Source organism: Diuraphis noxia, unplaced genomic scaffold, assembly GCF_037042655.1.
Source record: "Diuraphis noxia isolate RWA-SAM2 unplaced genomic scaffold, SU_Dnox_SAM2 contig0001, whole genome shotgun sequence".
Lineage (NCBI taxonomy): Eukaryota > Metazoa > Arthropoda > Insecta > Hemiptera > Aphididae > Diuraphis > Diuraphis noxia.
This window is the reverse complement of record NW_028301711.1, coordinates 33,506,436-33,532,949: the sequence shown is the minus strand read 5'-3', so window position 1 is coordinate 33,532,949 and position 26,514 is coordinate 33,506,436. Positions and strand designations below refer to the sequence as shown.

General features: G+C 26.1%; 2 protein-coding genes across 5 annotated transcripts in view; both read left to right on the top strand.

The window, feature by feature from the left end:
• Positions 1-6,093: 6,093 nt before the first annotated feature.
• On the top strand, positions 6,094-22,117 carry Ehbp1 (Eps15 homology domain containing protein-binding protein 1). Of its 4 annotated transcripts, XM_089216388.1 has the most exons (24): positions 6,096-6,428; positions 9,027-9,065; positions 10,252-10,388; positions 12,372-12,579; positions 13,561-13,742; positions 14,184-14,275; positions 14,381-14,485; positions 14,551-14,668; positions 14,846-14,915; positions 15,044-15,222; positions 15,814-15,989; positions 16,049-16,220; positions 16,295-16,445; positions 16,510-16,580; positions 16,645-16,705; positions 16,765-16,851; positions 17,441-17,548; positions 17,738-17,920; positions 17,994-18,101; positions 18,168-18,288; positions 18,372-18,471; positions 20,583-20,656; positions 20,721-20,835; positions 20,919-22,117. In XM_089216388.1, exons 3-24 carry the CDS (start codon positions 10,285-10,287, stop codon positions 20,998-21,000), a joined length of 2,667 nt encoding a protein of 888 aa, XP_089072514.1. In that variant the 5' UTR covers positions 6,096-6,428; positions 9,027-9,065; positions 10,252-10,284; the 3' UTR covers positions 21,001-22,117. The 4 variants fall into 4 exon arrangements, with proteins under 4 accessions (XP_015369575.2, XP_089072514.1, XP_015369573.2 ...); XM_015514087.2 differs by lacking the exon at positions 9,027-9,065 and having other exon boundaries at positions 6,097-6,428; XM_015514089.2 differs by lacking the exons at positions 9,027-9,065; positions 17,441-17,548 and having other exon boundaries at positions 6,094-6,428.
• Positions 22,118-24,003: 1,886 nt separating this feature from the next.
• The window catches only part of LOC107165733 (retinoic acid receptor RXR-alpha-A-like), a 30,897-nt gene continuing 28,386 nt past the window's right edge, over positions 24,004-26,514 (top strand). Inside the window, exon 1 of the mRNA XM_089216071.1 lies at positions 24,004-24,677. Within this exon, the coding sequence (XP_089072197.1) occupies positions 24,659-24,677 (19 nt within the window). The 5' untranslated portion in view covers positions 24,004-24,658. The remainder of the gene's footprint in view (positions 24,678-26,514) is intronic.

Here is a 26,514-nt window from a genome sequence, read left to right as displayed (position 1 = left end):
TCTTGCGAGATGTGACTACTGACTACCTACATGAGACTCGTGAGACTCGTGAGACTCATAGTGAAAATCAACCCAGAATATAAAATCCAACATTAAATATAGAAGTATAAAAACTTGCAAGCTGGAATATTTATATAATTCACTATTTGCCTTTATTCACTATTTAATATTTGTCATAATATAAGTAATAGTTAATAGTGTTAATACTACAATTGTTTGTTATTCGCGTTATCATTATTGTTTTAATCAAACACTATAAATTCTCTGAACTTCGAAGTCCATATACACGCGCGCATTACTGCAATAGACGTTATTTTGCTATACAATAATTATGTATAGTAGGTATAGGTAGCTATTTGTTATTACTTAAATGTTAACTTTTTTTTTATGGAATAAACGTGAGTGAAGTCTTCTTTCAATTCGTGGTATAAACAATTTTTAAGTAAAGTTAAATTTTGTTTGGATTTAATTTTACCTAGATGCTTAATATGCCTTATTTACAACAATCCCAATAAAACATGTAGGTGCAAGTGATGAAGTGAATAGTGATAACTGAAAAATAAAGATTCCAGTATTATTAAAGCACTTTTTATATTATATGTAATTTTTTGCTACTTGTATAATTTATAATTTAATAAATTATAACATAATTATTATTTTTACTTCCTATAATTCTTATTATAAGAACAGGTAGATAATTTAGATAAGAAATTGAAAGCAGGATTGAAGTACATTTGTATGTAAACAGTTTAATGATTTACTAGATATGATATAATATCAGATAAAAATAAAACATTAAAATTGCACTTGACAATTTCAGCTACAAAAATTCAGATTTGTATGTTAAAAACCATTAAATATGCATTTAATATTGTATATTAACCATTATACCAAATAGGTTGTACCCAGTGGCGCAACCAGTGGTGGTGTTTGGGAGTTGTGACCCCTCCCGAAATGTTTTTAAAAGTCAAATATTTCAAAGTGAAGACACTTCATTAAGTGAAGACTTTTTTTTTGCTAATTTATTTTTTTATATGTATAATCCCTCCCGAAAATAGATCCTATATAGTTGCGCCACTGGTTGTACCTACCAGGCACCAAGCATCAGCTCCCACTGATTATAACTTACCAAGTATTATATTATAATATGACCATCGCAGCATTACCATTGGCCAATAGGTATCTTATCTACCCTGCAGGTTAGCCCTACCTGGTACCTACTGGCTACTATATCTGTATGTGGTATCTGTCTACTTACACAATAGACTATAGTGCAATACTACAGATAATGTAAATATTAAAATATATAAACAATGTAAAAACATATAAAGTAGGTACTTATAATATATAATATAATTTATGGTATAGGTAGATGAAGAATATAGGCAAAGACAATGCCGCAATAGCTAATAATGTAGATATTTAACATAATTCATAATAAATGCAATTTATTATCATGAATCATAAATGATATTGCTAATAACTATATAACTATTTTTTTTTTTTTTATGGTTAGGGCTTCGACAACTGAGGTCATTAGCCTGGGGAACTGTAGGGGAAGGTACTGTAAGGTTTTAACTCGTGGGTTTTTGGCAGAATTTTGAATGGGCACCCGTGGGTTTCTGCCATGCCCGGTTGGGGGCCGGCGGCCTCTCTCTCCAGGCATCGCGAAATGCCCAAAGAGCGATAACGCCCGTGACCGAGATTCGAACCGGCGATTGCGTGCGTCGCAACCGACGCCTTAGTCCACTCGGCCACTTCACCCCCTATATAACTATTATTACCATCAATAATAGGCGGTATATTATATTACTATCATTTATGTAGGTAGGTACTTACGACTTACGAGGTGCAGGCCCGGCTCAAGGGGTAGGCGGCATAGGCCCACGCCTACGGCGGCATTTCTTAGGAGCGGTATTTAACATTTTTGTAGTCAAGTTCTAATGAAATGTTTACATTTTTATTATGTTTTTATTAATTTTAGATTCTGAGCGGAGCGATGAATGTATTGATTTTACCATGATGTGTGTTTTTATTTTAATTTTTTTGTGTTTCATCACGTTTTGGGGGCATTAAAAATGCTTCGATTTTCGACTTCAGTACTTATTAATCTAATTAATTGTTAATTTTATGTAAATAAATAAAATGAACTCAAAAATAAGACTTTTTCAGTATTGTTAATGTAAAAAAAAAATTTGATGTAGTTTTTACATGTAAGGGGCGGCAAAACTCAAGTTTGCCTAGCCGAGCCTGACGAGGTGACCTATTTTACGTTACCTACTGAGCAAGAAACTCATTTTTTCAAATACTTTAAAAGTTTTTGAAAATATTTCTTTAAGATATTTTTAGTTTTTCAGTGCGTATTTTAAGCATATTTTTCTTATATTTTATTATTTTAGATGAGTATAGTGGACCAACACTTACAAGTTGTACTCCTGTTCCACATACACTCATCATCATAACTTTAAATACTTATATATATAACTCATAAATTCATAATAGGTACTCATTCAAAATTAGATTTATATACATCAAAATTCTTACTCTTACCTTATTTATGAATAATAAGGAATTAAAAATGTAGGTTATCAATAAAAGAGTAGAAAAATATAAAAAGTGGTTTCAAAAAAAATATCATTATGAAAAAAATCATTTTCAAATACGTTAAATCGTTAATAGTAGTTTTTAAAGTATCTAATGAAGTAATTACTAATGAGAACTTATCTCACATTAAACGAATCATCTGGAATAGGTATATGATAATTACTCATAGCCCCTAAGTTCCAATATCATTATTTATTTGTTGCCTTGTAGCCTGTAATCTGTATGTACCTACTGGCTATGGATATACGCCTATACTTAATAATTAATATTTTTAAGTATATTAGGTATGAACGAAAATTTATAGTAAGTACCTACCTACCAATGCCCAGACGCCCGGAGCACTGGATTAGTCTACTTTGGAGCTAAAACCAATTATCAATAGGCTATGGGCAACATTTACTCTTACTAATGAATATTTTATGTTATTCCGTTATCTTATCAAAGATTTATAAGCACTGCGAACGAATTAAAATATTTATGAAAAAAAAAAATAAGTAGGTACTAACAATATCTTAATTCGTTGAATTGCGCCAGAACTCATAATGGAGTATATGTACTGAAAATTATACACAGTAGTACAGTACCATAAGGTATAGGTTTACACGTCAACATTATACTTATATTTCGATCTCTCATCAGTCGGTATATACATTTTTTTTTTTATAAGAATATACAATCTATACATAAAGGCATAATAAGAATTATATGTGCTACAGCAGTAGTTCTCAACTGGGGTGACATGTCACCTAAGGGTGACATGGACCTAGCTTAGGGGTGACGCAGAATTTTAACAAGAAAAGAAAAAAAATTTAAAAAATTAATTTTTCCGAAAACAGTCATATAATTTCTTATAATAAATATATTATACACCTATACCACCACTGTCATGTACATAACATACCTCAAAGTTCGTATCTTTATAATAGTTTGTATTATTTATATTTAATCTTTTGGTCCGATAAACACGTGTACCTAGTAATAAATATACAGCTAAGATTGTTTATTATTTTGATGTTAGTGTGACGCAGTGTTTGATTCTAGTGGCTAAAGAGTAAAGGTGACATGAATCAAAAAAGGTTGAGAACTACTGTGCTACAGTATAATTTAGAAAAACATGAATATGGTGTGAGAAGAAACCATCTAGTGATCGCACATCCTTTTGCTTAAATATAATTTGATATATTATTTTAGATTCTGAGCGGAGCGATGAATGTATTGATTTTACAATGTGTTTTTGTTTATGTCTGTGCACATGATAAGTTGTCGAAATAATGCTTAGATTTTCAACTTCAATAGTTTTTCTGGTTGGAAAGTTAGTGCATTGGAAATGTCTAATTTTGAAATTCCTAATAGTTTTCAAAAGCACCAGGAAAAAAAAAAAAAAAAAATTAAGCAAAAACGGGAATTTTCACGCACAATAAATTTTAAATATTGGTGTAACTCTAAAAAAATTAACCTTAGACACATGCAATTTTCCCTAAATGTTAATTTTTATTATACTGGAATTTCCTATATATATGATAAAATTTTCAAAATATTTCAAATCATTTTAAGTTATTCATAGACATTTGAATTTTTTTTTTTTATACTATAAATGTCAATAACATTTTATCCGTTGGATCAAAGAACTTGAAAATGTAATACAAGATTCCTCAAAGTTGATATAATAGCAGTTGGAAAATATTAAGAATACATCAGAACCTTTTATTTTAGAACCATCTAAAGTTCAAATTTTGACAAATCTAATTTAATTGAAAATGTACAAATTTTTTAGTTGTTAAAAATGTATAAAACTTTAAAATTGTATAGCTAAGGATTGAAAATTTAAAACAAGGTTCCTCGTAAGTAGATAATTCTGTTGCAAAAAAAATAAAATAAAATAAAACTAAAAACTATTCAAACAGTTTTTTTTATAGTTATTTTAACTTCAAATTTTGATGAAATTACATATTAAATAATCAAGAATAACAATTTTAGTTATATTATTGTAATTTAAAAACATTATTTGTGGTGGATTTTCATGAATCGTATGAGTGGCTAGGTTAGATATTAGAGGATTAGGGCGAGAATGCAGTTTGTTGAAAAAAACTTTTATACCTATAAAAAAAAATAGTACGTTTTAGCTTCTTATTGAACGGTTTTGATTTTTAAGTCAGAATGAAGGGTAAAATTAGAATATAAAATGGGGAATAGGTGATGGAGCACAGTATTTTGTTAAGATTTGATTTTTTGGCCAAAGTTGTAGACCATTTAGACTTAATTAAGGATTTATAAATGAGTAGTTTTATATTTAATTTAGTATGTTTTTTGGAGAACAATATTTTCTGGACACGCACATTCAAAGTGAGTTTTTTTCACTTACGAGTTACGCCTAAATGAGACGCAGATCAATGGTTAGCTCTAGGTATTTGAAGGGATGAAGGGATAGCTGTGTCAAGGTATATAAATTAAATATTTAAATAATAAATACTATAATACAAAAATGTATATGCTGCGCATAACAATGCAAATAATAATAATCATCATAAATTTAACCATAATATTATATTATATGCAATATAGGTACATGTCGTATGAACAAGATATTTAATATAATGTATAATGTTGTATAGTGGTATAATTTATATTCTACCTACGTTTTGTTGTTTTATTGTTTACGTTAGTGGACAGGTAGTACTAAAAATATGATAATTTAAATTTAAAATAATGACAAACTGAAACCAACAATATTAAAGTATAATTGTATATTATTTTGGTTAACAGTGGGTTAACAATTTAAAATGTTTTAAAAATATAACAACAATAAAATCAACAGTGATTTCAATATTACAATTACAAGTACATTTTACTTATATGCTACAGATTAGATTAGGTTAGTTGGTAGCTGTTGCCGATTTATAAACATGTTAGGCAAGCGACAATGATTTATAAATTTATAATGCAGTGAGCCCCTTATATCCGAGTGATCATTTATGATCCAGGCATATAGATGTCTGAGAGACGTACCACAGCGATAAAGATCTCAGCATGATGGATGCCTATGTCTTCAACTAATAATTTTTATGACCAAGTACTTAAATTTGTGAATTTTAATAAAATATTGGTGTGACTCATTGACCTATTCTTAAGTCATATCGTTGATTGTTGAATATCGAGCAAATTCAGCAAATAGGTAGTAATTTGAAAAAAATAATTTAATACCTAATAATAACGTACAACTAGCTGTCAGCTGTGGCAGGTGGTAGGTGGCGCAGTGCAACAACTGTTGTCTGTTTACCGCATAGAACTTATACTACTCAGCTACCTAGATATAAGGTTTATCGTTTATGATTTATCGTAGACGGTAGACCGTAGTCCGTAATCCATAAATTGTGGATACCCTTGAAACGATTATACCTAACGCTAACTACAGACAGCGGTTAATCGGGCCTTGAGGGGGGGCAGTAATTGACGGTAGAGACAACGGTTGCGACTCTACTGGCCCTCGGTAGATCAGTTGGCTCTAGTCCCCTTTAGTTTTCCTAATCAATTATGATTGTTATCAATACCGTGATTTTCCTTCGAAAATCGAAATAACTATTTACTCATTGTCAATACTGGACTGGTCGTCTCGAAGAAGGATGAATAAATAATAATAATGATGTTCAGGTTTTGTTTAGTTGGTTTACCGTGAAAAAAAATTGTATCGTAATCAAAATACGATGACGGCAATGGGTGTGTATGTTAGAGATCGATTCGATGCTGAATTCATTATTTGGTTTTTAACTGAAAGGTAAACGATCTGAAGAACTTTAGAAACAATCAAATCAAATCATATCTTCCGAGTAAGTCACATATTTTTTATTAAATTGTTGTTTATTTTTAATAGGTAAATTATTACTTTTAATATTACAACAATAGGTAACACTAAATATTATAAGTATAACTATGTAAGTTGTATGTACTGTCACTGATATTTGAGGATAATATTTAATTTTTTAAAATAGCATTTTTATTAATTTTAATTAATACATGATCTTATACTACGAAGTGTGATTATTGAAACTAAAAGTTCTGGTATAACATCGTACTTGCAATTTTAAATTTTAAATTATTAGGTTTATGCTCAAACTAATAATGCATCAGAAAACCATTACCAAGGTAGTTTGAAATAATAAAAAATAGCATGTTTTTATAACATGCATGTCATAGTTTAATTTATTTTTTATTATTCACCTGAATTGTTTTTGTTTTTTGAACATAAATAAAAAAATGAATATCTTACAATTTGTTTAGGTACATTTTATTTAACAGTCATAAGTCAATATTATGGCATTTTGATGAATTGAAATTTAACTATCTTCTGGTGATCTTCAATTAAATTAGTTGAATAGAAAATTGCTAAATTAATAGCTTTGAAATTATATATTATACATATTAATGATTTGATATTAAATTAAAGTTAACAACCACTAATATTTTAATGTTTTGATAGGTAATTTATTATTTTTTTGATTACACGAAAAAATAATTTATTGTATACCATGCATGGACTAAAGAGGTACATATTATTCTCTATACTTATCTAAAATATTATTTATTTCATTAAATTGATAACAATGTATAGAAAGCCAAACTAAGTTTCTAAAACTTTTCATTAAAGCAAATATAAGATTGGTTTCATTTAGACATATTATATTTTAAATATTTCAGCAATAAATTGAATTCAATTTTTAATCGCATTATTCTAATAACTAAATGAATAATTCCAACAGTTAAAAGAAATATTAAAATCAACAATTTAAAAATGTGCATTAGACATTTCTGTTACTGTTTTCAATGTGATAAAAATGACAGCAATTTCAAATTAAATAAAATGTTATTAGTTTAATAAGTAGTTGTAAGAACTTAAAATGTGTAAAATTATGCATTCAATTTAACAATGTCTATAACATTCCTACCTACCATTATATCAAATAATATATCATATTATTTTTATCCTTTTTTTGGTTAAATATTTGTAAATTTTTAAAGATGCAATAAACTTATAAATAAATAAATAAATAATTTCTTTTGTACTAAATTAAAATTTGTTCCTACTGATAGGATTTAGGAGATTTATGTGTTTGAAAATGTTGACTGTGGATTGATAAATATATTATGTGTGTTCTTACTTTTTATAATTTTATTATTATTTTTTGTTTCTGGTAAGTATTCTAAAAGAAATTAACACAATTATATTTTTTATTTATTAAGAAGTAAAGTGATTGCTCAAAGCAAATTGAATTTAAAAAAATTGTAAATTACCTGGTATTTTATGTAGATAATAGTATGGTTATTAATTATTGAATAGTACATTTTTTAAAGGATTGATTTAAAAGACTTGCTATTCTCAGAACTTGAAAGATATAAAATGTTTTTCATTAACTTATTAGCTTTTCATATTAAGGTTAATGGTTATGACCTTAACAGGCAAAATTAGGTTTTTTTAAAAATGCCTTTTAATTTTGATAATTTATGTTTGATATATTTATGAATATTTGAATTATTAATAAAATGATTTGTATATTATGATACTTATAAGTATTATTTAAGTTGTCCATTAACTATATGATTACTTAGTGCATTAAATAGTTAAGTTATAATTTTATACCTGTTTAAATGTATTTCAATGTTTGATTGAAAAATTATTAATTTGAAATAAAATATATAAATAATTAATGATCTACCTATAAACTTTAAAATTCAAATACACATCCAGAAAAGCTATTTATAAATTAATTTGTCTAGTTATTGCCAAATTATTATTTTTGTTTTTTTTTGTTCACATGCATGTATATTTCATCTATGATTATTAAATTGGTAGGTTGCCAACATGCCAAAATATATTGTTGTTTTCTTTAAATCTTATAATGTTAAATACAATCTAAAATATAACTAGGTTCATTTTCTTTTTTAATTATTTGCAGAAATTGTTTTAGTAGGTACTGTCTATTTAAGATGTATTCAAACTGTGCATCACGGCTCCATGGGCTGTCTTGATTATTTGTAAGGGTAGTCGTGGTACAGTAGAGAAATAAAATAATGATGATTGAGATTAATATATTATTTTATTCCATACGTATACGGCGTATACATTAAACATTTAATTTCAGTTTTCTATCCATACTTATTATTACATTTGTGCATTTATAATTTATATTATTATAAATAGTTAAACATTAAAACATTTTCTTTCTGTATCTTTGGGAGCCAACAAAATGTTATGACAAAGGAGCCGTGGAATGACAAAGTTTGAATACCTTTGGTATATACAATTCAACAATTTTTAAAGATATGATAAAGTATATATGAGTTAATACTCATTAAAAATTTAGAAAGAGTATCTAAGTATTAAATATTTTTTAACTTTTAGCTTTAATCTAATTTTAAATTAATTTTAGGTAAGAAGATAAATTTAAAATTACAATAGTATTTGCATAGTAAGTTACTGTTATTTTACTACAATATTGTGAGTTAAAAACTGAATTTATTGCTATACTTTTGTGTATTAATCATATTTTGTACTATCACTTATCTGTTTCAATTTATATGAATATTTCAAACTGATTAACCTTTTTAAGTCTTGTATGAATATTTTACTTTTACGTCGTTTTGAATATCAATTGTGTGGAAGTACTAGTACTTACATGTTATAATGAATATTTATTAAGCTGAATATTTAAAATTAATGTAAATTTTCTTTTGATTCATACTAAAGTTATTTTAATAGCCATACTAAAATTGTAGCAATGTATTATAAATATCATTAACTTTCATATAAATAATACAATTAATTAAAATATATTTTTAATAATAGTGTATTAAAAATGTATATTATTTATTTATCTAATAATAATAAAAATAAACTATAAGAAGCTTTTACTTTGATTGGGATGTTAACTACTTCCTATTTATTTTTTCTTAATTGAACAGTTTAAACTAAAATAAATTGTATTAAGGTGTATATATATATATATATATGATTTTAACAAGATAATTATCAAAATAAGTGTTTCTAATTAGTAAATTTAATTTTTAAATATTGTAATTATTATGTAGCAATATAAAATTGGATAGTATTTTATACAAACTAATTTTGGCATTATTTAATAATTTTTTATCTAATAATAAGGTACTAAATACCAGTCGCAAAGTATTTTGCTAATTGTTTAATTGTAATATTTCAAATTCATTATAACAAATTAAATAAATAACTTACTAAAATTGTCTTAAAGCTAAGAATAATTTAATGAAAATAAAAAATATGTACAAATAAATTTTTTTTTATTTAAAACATTTTATGATTAATTATAAATATTAACTAAAATAATAATTCTAAATAAATGTTTATCCATCTATAATAAAGAGGAAAACAGAAATTCAGATAAGGAATGTATAATTTATTAGTGGTCAAAGGTCATTTGAGATAATATTAGTTTGGTTCATAATTATTTTATTATTTATTATACATTTTTAGTTTTGATAGTACATTTGTGTCTCTAACACCTAGGCAACAGCAATGCTCGCTTATCAAATTCTATTTGAATAACTTGTGACTTTTAATACTTTATATTTTATATTTTCTAAAAATCATTGTTTTATTTTTTAATCATGATGAAATTCAAGTTAAAAAGAAAGATATCCAATGTGTCAATAAATATGGCTTCAGTGTGGAAACGGCTTCAAAGAGTGAATAAAAGAGCTACAAAATTTCAATTTACATTATCATATCATCAAATAATATGTGAAACTACTTCCAAATGGTAAGTGATTTTTTTTAGATTAAATTTCTAAATAATTTATATTACACACCTAAATTATTTTTATTATGTATAAATAAAGGTGTAACAGACTGACCTGGCAAATGGAATACCTTTTGTTATAGTTAATATTTAAAAAAATTGTAGGGTAATAATAATTTTATAGACACACAAGTTAGTATACAATTTTTAAAATTTTTTTTTTTATTAATTTCATTTTATAAAAATGTTTTAGTAAAGATATTTATATTAGTTTAGTTATATTTTTTAAGTAATATTTTTTTTAGAGCTAATGATTTGATGTGTAATAAATTTTTTTCAAAATATAATTTTTTGGGAGTTTTCAGACATAATTAGGTACTTACATCTTAAATTATTAATTATTATATTATTTTCTTAATTTAATTTTATATGTTTAACTAGTATCAATTTCAAATTTTTTATCTATCATATCTTTTTGTTACACCCTTAATATATATTATATAATTTCAAAATAAATTGTTATGACATCAAATATGAATTGAGTGATATTAAAATAGTGTAATACATTTAAAACAATATTCATTTATTTATATTAAATTGTACAGTTAGATAGGTCTCATAAATATTATTAAAATATAATTAAAAGTTTTAAATACATTTTTAATTACTAATAACTTGGGCTCGGATGTTTATGCATTTAAAACTACTGTAATATGCATGCATTTATGCATTAAAAAATTACGAAATATGCAAACAAAATATGCCCTAAAAATTATAAAATATGCATTTTTAGTCAATAAAAATACCAAAATATGCACAAAAAAATTTATTACAATTCATAAAACAAAAATATTATATTTTTATTACCCAGTAGTTATTTTTATATATTATTTTTTTACTACAATTTAAAATACATTTCTTAAATTTACATAGCGTTTTATTAACTTTAATTTATATTATTATTTATTATTTATAGTGACTAATAATTAATTTTATTACATTATTAAATTATCAGCGTTACACTGTGATACAATAGTTTTTTTTTAATTTGATCAAACTTGTAGCTGCGTCTGTTATCCGAAAGTAAATTTTTGTAACGTGAAAAACTTTGTTCTACATCAACCGACGTTATTGGAGCATACTTGAAGAATGCAAGATCCTCAATCTTCAAATCTTGTTCTATTCCTTCCATAGTATCAACTTCACCAGAATTTATTTTAGAAATCTGTACCAAAGTTTTAGACCCAGCATTCTTTTCAATTACGTTCTGAAATTTGTCGTAAATTTCTTTTCCAACTTTTTCATTAGCCATCTTGAGGGTTTCTCTAGTATTATTGACAACATTAATTGATTCAAACAAAGTTAATCCGGATGATTCCAATTTAGTTATGTTGACTGGTAAACATTTAAAGTTGGACTGAATGAATGTTAAGTTTGGCCTAAATTTGGTTCAGCCATAATGCTAATACTTTTCCGATTGAAACTGCGTCATCTGGGTTTAATTTTGAAAATACATTGTGTATAGTTGTAAATTATCAGAATAGTAAACCTAACCTTCCAGACAAGCACGATATTAAAATACCTAATAACTAATAAGGAACATTATTAATATTTTACGTTAAATTGTCTTGAAATATGCATTTATATTCTTAAAATCCAAAATTATGCATTTAAAATACAAAACCACTAATTATGCAAAAATATTCAAAATAAACAGTAGAACATGGGTCAAATTTGTATCCAGGTTAGCAATAAATTGGATAAATAGAAAAAAATATGCAATTTCATAAACATCCAAGCCCTACTAATAATTTATTTAACTATACTATATAATACAATGTTATATATATATATATATATATATATATATTTTTTATATTTAAGTATAAGTAAATATCAATAAAATAAACAATGTTTAGAAATGTTTATTATGATTTTAATCATCTATTTTATTTTTTTTAAATTCATGTTATATATTTTTAATTTTTTGGTTTGTACTTTTAGGACTCCAAATAAATTGGTTGTTGTGTTAAGTCGCAGGAGCCGCCGTTTTGTTAGTGAAGCATTACCGTGGGAACCTACGATGAGAGATCCACTTAGGGGAGTAGTAATTTGGCCAGTTCCAGAAAATAAACAACTTTCCATAACATTATTTAAAGACCCTCGGAGTAATGAGCATGAAGACAAAGAATGGACTTTTGCTATTGAAGATGTAAGCAATAAAGATCATTGTATTTTTAGCCCTACTAATATATTTAAAGCAAGATGTTTATTCTTTTTAAATGTTTTCGATAGATTTATATGTATTGATAATGTATTGCAAGATAAATAATATTCTTATTTAATTAAGTATTTAGGTATTTTATTTAATTAAATGGTTTGTATTGACAATAGTCATTGGATTTGTTAAAAGTTTACTTTATCAATAAGTACTTTTCATCATTGTTAGAAAATTTAAATTCAAAATCGGTTTTATTTTAGGTCAATGTATTTAATTTAAGCAATTCTTGTTAATTTTCACTTTTATTATAAAGCAAACATTAAGTTTCTAAAAAATTAACGTATCACATTCTTTTATTAAAAATATTTAAATAAAACCTTGAGAAAATTTAAATAATTATTATACTTTCTAGAAAATTACTTATATGCTAAAAGAGCTCAGCCTGTTTAATCTTAATAAATAAATACAGTGAAACCTCCCTAACAGACACCTCTCAATAGTGGGCACCTCCTAATAACAGTCAGAAATTTGGGAATGGCGACTTATTTATTTATTTTATTTCCTCTCATAATAGCGGAGACTTTCAAAATAAAGGACAATATTTTGGCGATCAAGAGTGTCCGGTATTTAAAAGTTTCTCTATGTATATTAATAAATAATTTGCTTTAATCTATTATTCCAATCAAACTACTCATAAAATAGTTTTAAAAATGTTATAAATAAATATTTTATAACATTACTAATAGATATAAATTTTATTTCAGTTTTATTTTATATAAGTGGTAACATTTATAAAATGTTTCCAAAATATTAAAGTTTAAAACTGCATTATTTCTAAAAACGGCTTCACATTATGCATATTCACAATGGTATTATTAACTTACATTTGTAATAATTGTATTTTGTTTGATAAAGTTCATACAGGGGTTCATACAATAATATTCATAATGTATTATACATTTTTTTTTCTAGGTGAGTAATTTAGGAAAACATCGACAAATAGCAGTTGCTGTTTTAAATATGAAAAAACATGCCAGTGTAGATTCTACACAAAGCCAAATTACATTGGTATTCAAACCTACTTCAAAAAAAATAACTTCTGCTTCTCTTGAAATGACTATTACAAGTGTATTTTTGAGAGAAGGAAAAGCTACGTAAGTTATTTACAGTAGTTACAATGTATATATAACTATTAATTATATTAAGTTTCTAAGTTATTTTTATTATATTTCTGTTTTAAATACTCTTTATGAATTTATACTGTTTGTTGAAAATATTTTGATCTACTTGCCATAATCTATCATTTACCACATGGGTTCTTAGATATTTATCCACTATGACATTTATAATTCAGTATTTAGGAAACTTAAGTTTTTTTTAATGTACTATATTTACACTACTTTTATTTTTTCTTCTAAAATATTTTCATAAGAGTTGGTTTTGCCCTAACCTATAGTTTACAATATCATGTTCTGTTTGTCAGTGTTTATCTAAGATTTATTATTTATCTATATGTTTACATTATTAGTAATAGATTATTGAACTCCATTAATGCAGATAGACAGATAGATACATCTTAATATTTTTATTTTAAGTGATGAAGATATGATGAGTATGGCTAGTCTTCTTAGTACAAATAATAGTGATATTGCACCACTCGAAGATTTTGACGAAGAAGATATTGAAGGTAATTTATTATTTATTTATTTTCTGATTTTCATGCTTTTCTATGTATGTATACGTAAAGATAAACTTAGATAAACTTATTAAACACTATTAATTATTTGTCTAGACTCTTCATTCAAACAAGATATGAACAATGTATCATTAATGACTAACAAAATTGAACTTTTAACGAATAGCTTAAGTGACCCTGAAATGATTGGTAGTTCTGTTGGTAAGTTGTTTATTTGATGGTACTTTAATGTATAAGTTTCCTATTTTATTTGTTTTTCTTACTAGGGAATGATTCTTTTAAACAAGATGGAGATTTGTCAGAAAATACAAAACATTTCAATTTGTCAATCAACGAAAATTCAAATTCTGAAAATAGTGCTACTTATAATAATCTTTCTAACATGTAAGATGCTCTCAAATGTATACTATTTTTATTACACTATATAGTTCTATATAATTAACTATATAGCAGGTACTGATAAAGTAATCATAGTAAAATAAAAATAACATACGTTTTTAAATTTGAAAACCTTATAAAAATCCATTTGATTAACTAATTTTATTTGTATGTATTTTAAAGAAATAATTCTGGTTCTGGAGAAGGTATGAAAAACACTCGTGCAACATTAAAACCATTAAATTTGAAAGATGTGAGTAAAACATTTTTGAAAAGACATGTAAATTTATCAATTAAATTGTTTTATAGTATTTTAACCATATAGTTGTTTTTGAATATATTATATACACATAAAGCACTTATAATATTTATTGTTTTCAGATTCATACTGATAATGGATCTAAAGGTACTGAAACTACTACCCCTGGTCAAGATCTACTTGAATGGTGTAAAGACATTACCAAAGGATATCCTGGTGTAAAAGTTACCAATCTTACAACATCTTGGAGAAACGGCCTTGCCTTTTGTGCTATTATTCATTACTTCCGTCCAGATATTATGTGAGATATATTTTAAGTGATTTGTTTGCCTGTTTTATGTAATCATAGTTAATGAGCTCTAAAAGTTCTACAGTGTTAAAAGTTTTTTTAATGAGTTCTATAAAGTATAACTAAAAATATTTATTTTAACTATTACATACAAACATGAGCACTTCCTTACATCTATTTGGTGTAAAAAGATCTCAAACTCAATTTATATTTATGAAACCAAGTATTTACTGAAGATAGTTGAGACATTTTATCATCATCTGTAGAATACAACTTTAATTTTTAAGTAATGTCAATTAATTTATTATTAGATATATCTGTTATAATAAAAACAAAATAGTACTATTTAAAAAAAAAAAATTACAATATAAAGAATCTGAGGTATTACTCATCTATTTTCTGTAAAAATTATGGAATTATACTCCAAACTATAGTTGTTTAACATTTAAGGTATTCCTCTAGTAAAGTTTATAATTATTGGTTTTTATCTTAATAAATAATTTTTTTTTAAATAATTTTTGAAGAATAAGCTTATTAAATTTATATTTTAATTTATATTCATTTTAAAAATTATTTAATAACTGAGAGTGTGTAAAATTTCAGCGAATTTGATGCACTAAAACCTCACGATATTAGAGGAAACTGTAAAGCTGCTTTTGATGCCGGAGAACTGTTGGGTATATCCCGTGTTATTGAACCTTCTGATATGGGTGTTCTTACGATTCCTGATAAATTAGCTGTTATGACATATTTATATCAATTAAGAGCTCATTTTACTGGTAAATAGTTGATTTGCAATGATTACTATGCATTACTATCAATAATAAATTTGTCTTAGGTCATGAATTAGAAGTCCAACAAATTGGTAAAACAGCAGACGAATCATCATATATGATTGGCCGATTTAATAATCCTGATAGAGATATATCTTTTCAATTATTTGAAAAAGAGATTTTTAGAACTAATGATTCTAATGATAAAGACCAAAATTCATTTGGAAACATTAAAAAGTAATATTTTTAGACAAAAAAATATTTTTCTTTATTTGCAGATACACTAATTAACCTATGTATTATATTTTTAGTAAAAAAGATAATGTTACTGATGATCTGAATAATGGTTACTCTTCAATAGCATCTACAAAAGATAATATTACAGATAAAATTTTAAATGGTTCAAAAAGTATTTTTGACAAAGTATTATCTCCATCTAAAGAAAAATTGTCTTTTCCAAAGGTATGTTTATGAAATATTTTTATTGTTACATCATAAAATTAAAAACTTAAAATTTTTTATTTAGGTGAAATCCTCAAAATCCTCTCAGATAACTAAGAGGCAACTTACTGATCCTTTAATTTCTGATGATGATACGTATGATAATATTTAATTATTTTTAAAAATAGAAATATATTAATTTTTTTTTTATAAATTTCAGCTCATCTCTAGTTTCTAGTGAAAGAAATAAAAAGTTAACAAGATCTCTATCAACTAGTGAGGTATTAATTTTAATTTGTAAAAAAAGTAATTAAATTTAAATATGGTTGCATTTCTTTAGAGCTTAAAAAGTTCAAGCTCTGGTGACAAAAATAGTGAACCAAAGTCATTACAAGAAACCTATAAAAATCATGCTTCTTCAAAACAGGTATATTTATAATATCTATTATAAAAATATAAATTATGCTATTTTGCTTGTTTTTTTTTATCAATTTTAGTATTTCATGATGCTTTGATTAATATAAATTATAATCAAAATAGAGTATATTTTTATAAGAATTAATACCTAACATATTTTATAAAAAATATAGATGTTTGGATGAAAAAATAAACTTAATTTGTTTAGATATACCATCTAGTTTTTCTTTTATGTAAATTTGGAAGTTATAATCATTAATTCAAATACTTTGTTAAAGTTTCTTTATTCCACATTGTTATATTGGTTATACATGGTTAATATTTTGAAATACTTCTATAATTATTAATTACTCTTATACATCATACATATTATATCATTTTGTTTTTAAGTAAAAATGTAGGACTCCCATCTAGGATCGATCTCAATAGAATCTCTAACTTGATTTTCACAATATCTTAGTCTTTTTAAAATAATATATATTTTATAAAACACTAAAATTTAAATTTAAAATGGCAATGAATATCTTGCTAATTACTAATAAATCATAGTTGATATTAATATGATTGAAAGTTGCATGATTTTATTTGTATGTGTGTAGAATGTAACAACTAATCGTCACGTTGAGCTTAGAGAAAGAGCTCGTCAGCTTGTAGAACAAGCCCGCCGAGAAGCTGCTAGACGATCTGTGCCACAAATACCTAGTCAGGTTGGTGTCAATAACATTGTTCCTTTGTATCTTTTTCATATAAAACTTGAATGCTATAAATATTATGAGTTTTGAATAATTATACTAGTACATAATTTTTTAAATTAAAACTATGTTACATAAAAAAAAATGTATATCAACTATGTTATTTTTTAATCATTTAATACCTACTGTTTATTTTTTTCTTAGAATGAAGAAGAAAGACAGCAGCAGTTAAGAGATCGTGCTAAAAAATTAATAGCAGAGGCACGTAAGAACATTAATGTTTCAACCTCATCATCTCCAATTACAAGTCTAAATAATGGAAGTGCTCGAAGTTCAGTATCTCCAGTTTCAGACAGATCTCAAACTAGTTTGTTCAACCTTGACAAGGTATAGTTCAAAACTATTACAAATGTTTACATGATTTATAGTTATATATATATATATTTTTTTTTTTGAATAGTCATTTGATTCCAGTAAAAATAGCAGTAACTTAGCTTTAGACTCAAGTAGCCCTCAGAAACTGCAATCTTTCACATCTTTATTGGATGCAAGTTCTGTATCAAAAGATGTAAGATATAAAGAAACATGGTTAAGAATTTTATTTACAATATTTTTTCTTGTTGTATGCTGATAGACTTTTAAGAATGAAATCAATTACATTCAAAATGAAATGGAATCTTTAGAACGCGAACAGAAACAAATTGATTATCAAGCTGATGAACTGGAAGTAGAACTAAGAAAAGTTATGAATACAGGTAAAGATATGAAATGTGTTTATGAATTTAAATTTTTGTTAGATAATCATATTTTTTTTATTCATTATATTTATTCACTCTAGGAAATGATAGAGAACGAGAAGAATTTCTTATGACAGAATGGTTTACTCTTGTTAATAAGAAAAATGCATTACTGCGTCGCCAAATGCAGTTAAACATTTTGTAAGCATTGATAATAGACATAGTACATTTAATTTAATTTAAAAATTATGCAGTTTAATATTTTTAAAAAGTTCCTGATTAAATCTGCTGCCATTATTTAAATTTTTTTTTCACTCTGAGGTTTTTTGAATATCAGTTTGAAATGTTTAAAAAAACTTAATAATGAAACAAATAAACATATGGAAGAAACTACTATCTTCATCAATTATTCCATTATCATTTTAGTATGGTTTCATTCAGTGTTGGGCATAAAAATTAGGATTAATAAATGTTTTAGTTTAAATCTATGCATTTTAATAAATTTCAATAAAATCAATGAATATACAATCATTGAGTTTATTAATATTATATTATTTTGTATTATTGATGTTGAAATAAATACAATTTTACCATAAAAAAAAAATAGTGAAATGAATAATATACCATAATTATAATTGCAATCATTGACCACAATTAATTCTGATTAACTTATACTATTTTTTAAATGTATTTTGAATTATTTGAACATTGAGCTGTACATATATTGACAAATTTGTGTGTTGTATATTTATTTAAATATATTTATTTAAGTTGTAAATATCCTTTTATAATTAAACCATTGGTTAATTGAAGAATTTCTTTGCCTGGCACTGGTATGTTTAAATAAATTTGTGTTTGAATGATTGTTACATTATTATTTCTATTATTAAATCCTTCTCATACTAAACATAGATATTATTTTTTATCAAATCTGAATTAGAAGTTAGGTAAAATAGATGATCTTTACTTTTTTTTATTATTTTAAAGCAATGTAATAGCATTTAATAGCGATATAAACAATACAGCTGTATAGCACTAATTTTATTCTTTTTCTTTTCATTAATTGTATTTTTCTTTCTAAAGATTTTGAATGTTAATCTTAGTTTTTTTTTAAGAAACTGAAGATTTTAAAGTTGATGAACATTAGGTTGAAGTCGTTTTTAATAGATTTAAATTGTATCAACATATAATATTTAGAACATAAAGAATTTCATTGAAATTTAACGCTTGGTATCATTCTGGTTCATTATACAATAGCTAATTAAAATTAATAAACAGAATTCGATTTAATCTAACCATTTTTAATAGGCTTTCACCCAAATTATCTTTAATGTTATTGTATATAATGAAACAATGGCACATTCAGTTTAATACATGTTTTTTAAATGGACATTATATTCATCATTCAATATTTAAAGAGAAATCTTTCTCTTACATGGTTTAAATCTGCGGTTCTTAATCATTTGTAGAACACAAATCCAGATAAAGGATTTTTAGAAATTGCGGGCCCTCTACCAATTTTTTGTCGAATATCTTTTGTTTACTAAAATTCTATAAAAGTAATATAATTATTTTATAATATTACACATTATAGAAGTATACATAAACAAAATATACACATTTATAATCATTTTTAAAAACTTAATTTTTCAAAAATTTGTAATGTAAATTATTTTATTTTCAATAAATATTAAAATAGTAATACAATTATTAGGTTTAGATACTAAATTGTATCCAGTTCCGCTGTCATTAGGGTAATAAAAATAATATAGGTTTATCTTTTACAACATAAGATAAATTGTATATGAAGAAAAAAAAAATCCAAAAATATTGTAATAATACATGTCACATTAAGCTGCTGTGGACCACAGGTTAAGAACTGCTAGTTTAAATGGATCATTTAGGCAATTAATCCAGCACTGAATATATTTCATAACATGGTTCAACTTAATACTTAATGCTTACTTGTAATAAAAGACCATCGCATGAAATTTTTTTTTAAGTATAATAGTTCTAAGGATTTGAAAGTCTTGGCAAAACCAAAAAAAAATAATAATAAAAATATTAAATTAAAAAAATTATTATATACTATAATAACTGATAATATATTTTCAAATTTAAATAATGATGGTGTGATTTAATTGATTTATAATAGAAGACATTTTTTTTTGCAACAGTATGCTTTTGATAATCGGTTTTTTGTTAAAATTATAAACAAACTGTTTTAAATCAGATAAAACAATGTGATTAAATTAATTTTGAATAATGAATGGAACAGTGTAATTTATAACATATATACATATATGTTATAGAGAAAAGGAAGATGATTTAGAGAGAAGATACCAATTGCTCATTGGTGAACTAAGAAGTATAATTGCAATTGAAGGTATGATTTAAGTATGTAACACTTAGTAGAAATGGTTCAAGTAATAAGTTGAGTTAATTTTTAGATTGGCAAAAGACAGAAGAGCAAAGGCGTCGTGAGAATTTATTGTTGACAGAACTAGTCACTATTGTCAATAAACGGGATGAGTTAGTTCATCATTTAGATTCTCAAGAAAGGGCGTAAGTATTACCTTTTTTTGAAATTTTAAGAAATTTAATTATTAAAATGTATGAATAAAATATTATTAATAATCCATTCCCAGAATTGAAGAAGATGATAAAATTGTGAGAGATCTCAATAGATCTGGCCTGATTCATCAAAATAAGAACTGTGTTGTACAGTAATGCATATTATATACGAATAATTATTTAGTTGATTTAAGCAATACCATCTTGAATCTTGTGAAAATGATTTTATTTTACAATTTAATTCTTTAAAGTCTTTAGTTTTTTTTTAAATCTTTTATTTTACTTATTTTTAAGTATTTATTGTTTTCATTAAGTGTATTGTATACTATTATCTTTGAAATAACTTACATAACTTTATACTGTAAATTATTTATTTGAATTGCACCAATTTCTGTTTGATGTTTTAGAATAGTTTTTAAGATATTTTTGTGACATTTAGAACGGTTTTTATTTAGCAAACATTTCTTTTGGGTATATTGTTAAAGAACAAATGTTATTTAATATTTTTTAACACTGAATATACTCATATGTTGACATATTAATCTAACTGTGAATTATACTGCTACTTACATCATATGATATATTAATTTTTTTCTTGTTATTGTTAAAAAAAAATTAATTTCGCTTAATTTTTTTAAATTATCTAGTCAGTACTTCTATTTGATTTTATTTAAATTATAGCCATTTAATGAAAATTAATTTTAATATTTATTCAGTCAAATTTGATGAATGAGGTTTGCTCAATGATGTATTTTTATTTTATACTTATTTACTAACAACAATTCATGATTTACTGTAATACAACTTTTTTTTTATAATTACTTATACATATTATATTGTGTTTGTTATAACAATTGTGTATTGTATTGCATCTTAATCCAACTATGTTTCCCTAAAATCAGAATAAGTTTTATTTTGGTTAAATATTTATTTTAAGAAAGACATTTTGCTATTTGTTAAAAGTGATTCCAAAGTTTGTTTTTAAGTGATGAAAGACATTTAACATTCTATTTTACTCCATATGTTTTTGTGAGGTTGAGCCAATGATTGTTGGTGGGCTGTGACCAATATAATTTTAATCAAATAGAATTCTTAGGAAAGAAAATACGATAAATTATTATATTTAATAATCCATTTTATTAGAATATTTGCTCTTCTTTAATTTATTTATATTTTATAGTTTCTGGTAATTGATATATTATATTTGTAGATGTAATTTATTATGATTGTGTTATGTAAAAAGTCAAGTAATATAATAATATGTATTATTTAATTAGCATTGAGTAGGATATGGAAAAATCTCATCATAAATAAAAAGCGAATGAACTACTAAAAAACAAATATGTCTTTGATAAGTATAGTTTAAATTTTACCACGTAAAACTTATTTAGCTTATGAAAATCAACATCAAATATATTATAATTTTCTAATAATATATATTTTTGACAGTGATACAACTTGATAACAAGGGACGCATGTGAAAATACTCAGACTGAGTCCCTTATTCACAAATAAGTAAGGGAGGAAACATGTGGCTTGCATATACCCAAATCGCCACTGATTCTTGAAATGTACAGTTGTTGGCAAGTAATGAACTAATATTTAAAACAAAAAATACCAATTAGCACACTATTTGATATTTTGTCTTTTGGATAATAATAAATTAAAAGAATTTAAACTTCGTAAAATGTATTACTAAAACCAAGTAAGCATGGTATTTTGACATAAGTATTAATAAATATAAAATATAGAATTTATGTTAGTATGTTACACATAAGTTAGTTTGCAAAAAACTATTTTATACTGAATATAGTGTATATACTGCCTATAATTATCCCACTATTTGAGTAATTGGGTTTATTAACTATAGTTGTTTTTATGTTCAGAGGTTAGCTGTTTTTTAATTATTCTGATTAAGATATTTGCCTAAACTAATTGAATCATTTAAAATCAATAAAAAGTTTTATTTTACAAACTATTTTTAATGTGCAGGCGTTATGCCAGACCAAACCTGTACTCAGACCAAATTTTAGGGGGGGGGGGTATTATATATAAAAAGAATATTAATTTTTAATATTTGTAGAGGAGGCAACAATTGGGTTTAGGAAGGGCAACACCCCCTCTTATAATAGTTACATTATAATACTTATGTGGAATGTGGATAAGTCTTATTTGAAATCGACAAATAATAATTTGATTTTTCTGTTTTCATCATAATGTCTGATGGTTGTAGGTACATACTACCTACTATTTAGTAATAGGGTGGCCACAATGAGGCTCCCGAGTGAGTGTTGTGTGGCTCTTGACACCATGTTTAGAGTCAAATTAATTCATATAATATAAAAAGCACTTCTCAAAAGTAAAATCCCATTTCTTAATGTATACCTAAACAATAATATTCTGTGTAGTGTAAAAAACGAATATTCCTTTATTTGTTATAAAATTAAAAATGTGTATTCATTAAAAAAAAAACCCCATATCTTAACAATGTAGCTCATTTCAAAATAGCTTAATAAATTTGCGGCTCCAAAAATTAATGTTATTGGTCACCCCTGCTATATAGTATATCGTATGTCATCGTACAAATACGCAGATACCCTACGTATCTAAATATGTCGGTATGGGTTGGATATTAGATAGGTGAGTAACACACTAGTACGGCTTTCATTTAATATACTTTAGTCAATAGTCATTAGTCAGAATAGACTATATGTATTATGTACTCTATAACATTAATGTATGTTTACTATAATCATTATGGATTATGTAATATTCAACGTCGAGTACGGATAGCGGGATAGACCGAGACGCAACAATGAATGATAGTTTAGTCGTATCTCGTATCATACGAGTCGTATAAGGTATGACGTAAATATGATTCAGTTCACAGTTGGTTGTGGCCTTACTACCTATAATAATATTATTGTGTCTGGTGACTAGTAGTATGGAGGGAACGGGGTCAGACCCGCGGGTCGACAGCCACTAATACTGCCGTAAAACACTTCCCCTCGACACTGCGCATTGCGCAACCGCGGCGCTACCAGACCGTCCCCGCCCCGACACCGCCGGCCATAGTAGATACCAGCTTGCCCATACCGCTGCAGCTCGGTGGCCACGACCGTCGGACAGGTCGGTCTCTTCGGCCGCGACACCAATTGATAACCCCCACCCCACCTCACCCCGCCCGCACTGTGGCACAATCTCGTGCTTGCGTTCACCACGATCACCTGTCCCCCGCTAACCCGTCGCACCCTCCGACCCGTGAGTGCGTACGATTTACGTTTTCGGAGTTCGGACCGTTTGTCGTCGGGCCTGCCGAAGACGCAGCCACCGCCGCCGCAGTACATAAGGGGAAAAAAAATATCCGAGAGAACCATCAATCGTTATTCGTTTTTGATGTGCGAGACTTGTTCGGGACTTCGGGTGCACAAGACCAAAGCGCTCAATGACCTAGTTCGTCAACCTTGGCACATCGACGCGTTATCTGTTTTCTCGTGTGTGTTTTCCTAATCGCGCGCGCGCGCGCTCGTCCGGCCGTCCGCGTCCCCCCCCCCCGTCCTTTTCAAAACAATAATAATAATAGTAATAGTGATAATAATAATAGTAATAAATATAATAATAATAATATTGTTTCTACTCCAACTTCTCAATAATAATACCATCATAATATTGTTTTACATCCGCACACGGCCGATAAGAACTCCGGGACATCACTACACTTGTCTCCGGGGACCTCGTACAAGCACCACTCAGTGGCCCTTCACCGTCACTGTCACCTCTGTTGTCTGGCTATCGCAATCCCCACTGATCGACCATGGACGGCACCGAACGAGGTAAGAAGTTTTGTGTTCATCACAAAGTAAATGCTATCTAAAGAAAGCTAAGTCAAAGTCTCCGGATGGTGTGGATGTAATGCCATGAAATTGATGATCAGTGTCAGTAGTGTTGATGTATCCGTAGTTGTACCCTTGGTCAGCAATATTTTTTAGACCTCTGCAGCTATGCGTTTAACAAACAATGAGAGTTGAGTACGAGGTTTCACACATTTCTATGAGAATTCTCTGTTACTGTGATGACCATACTTATATCTAAGAAATTCGCTTGTTCAATCTTAATTAGGCATTTTTTTTAACCTCTATTTTACATTACATAGTTTCATAGGCACCTACATAATGTTAACTATATTATTGTAAATTCATCCAGCTTATTTTGCTTCCTTAACCCATTAATTCAAACTATTATGGTAATTTAGTCCAGTATATACTTTCAGTTATTATAATATTATTATATTAATAATTGATAAATAGTTTCAAAGTATTATTCAAAGGTTTAGAGTATTAGGTATGATTATGTTCTTATAAATGTTCAAATTGTATCTACTTATAATACCAGCTATTTATCAAACATTGAATTAGTGGGTACCTAAGTACATAATAACTGTTTTAATAGTAATTTGTTGCCAAATTTAAATACAATGTCCTGTTAATTCATCATGTTTTTGTATAGCTAGATATCTATTTTAATATCATATTATAATATAACTTACTATATGAAATAAGAACCTAATAACATTTCATTAATAATATTATGTATGTAACAAATATAATTTAATATTGCTACAACAAATCAATAGCACATATCCCAGTACACATAAACAAACAATCTATTATGTAAATAAAATTCTTAACAACTAACAGCTGATAGCTATAGTACACCTAATTGATATTCTTACCAGACCACATATTATTTTTATCTCTAGTAATTTTATGATGACAAATATTTGGGAATCTATTATAGTGGTGTCTTAATTCATACAGGTACAGTGTCGGTATGCCACACTCAGTCACCCGGTGATTTCAGAAGGCCCCCAGATATTTTCCAATATTAGGGAATGAAGGAAACAGCCAAATAGGAAATATATATTTAAATTTTTTATGATTTGTGACTTAGATATTTCAAATTATTTTTGATTTTTGAACTACCAATGAAAAAGTGATTTATTTAACACATTGTGCATACTATTCAAATACGCACTTATACTCAAATGATTATGAACAAGTACTGTCAAAACATAAAATTTTAAAAACCAAATATTGATTTAGCCAACAATAACTGGAGTCTTGTCTAGTCTTTAACTTTTATGCACGTTCTTGTTGAAGAAGATATCATTCAGTTAATAAATAACAATTAAATTATTGATATGTTAGGATCTTCATGCAATTAATTATAAGAATTACTATTGTAATAACAATTTGTGATTTATTTAATTAAGTTTTTTTGCCCTACATTATTTATATTTATCACATTTTGTTCACAATAAGGTATATTATTTTTTTATATAATGTGTACTATATATTTTTTTAATAGTATGTATAACATTGTTGGTTTCAACGTGTTATAACATGTACAATAATAAATTAATATTTAACTTAAAAGTTCGAACTTGTTTAATATTTTAGAAAAGAAAGTGATAAACACATCATTGGATCATTTTTTATATTTGTACACACATAATATTGAAACCAAAAGTTAAGTTTTGTATAGGTGTTATGTTACTTAGGTACTTTGACAATATTAATTATTAAAATAAATACCTATATAAAATCATAATTATAAAATAAAAAATCCCGTAAAAAATTGATATTTTGTATAGGTATACCTACCTAAATA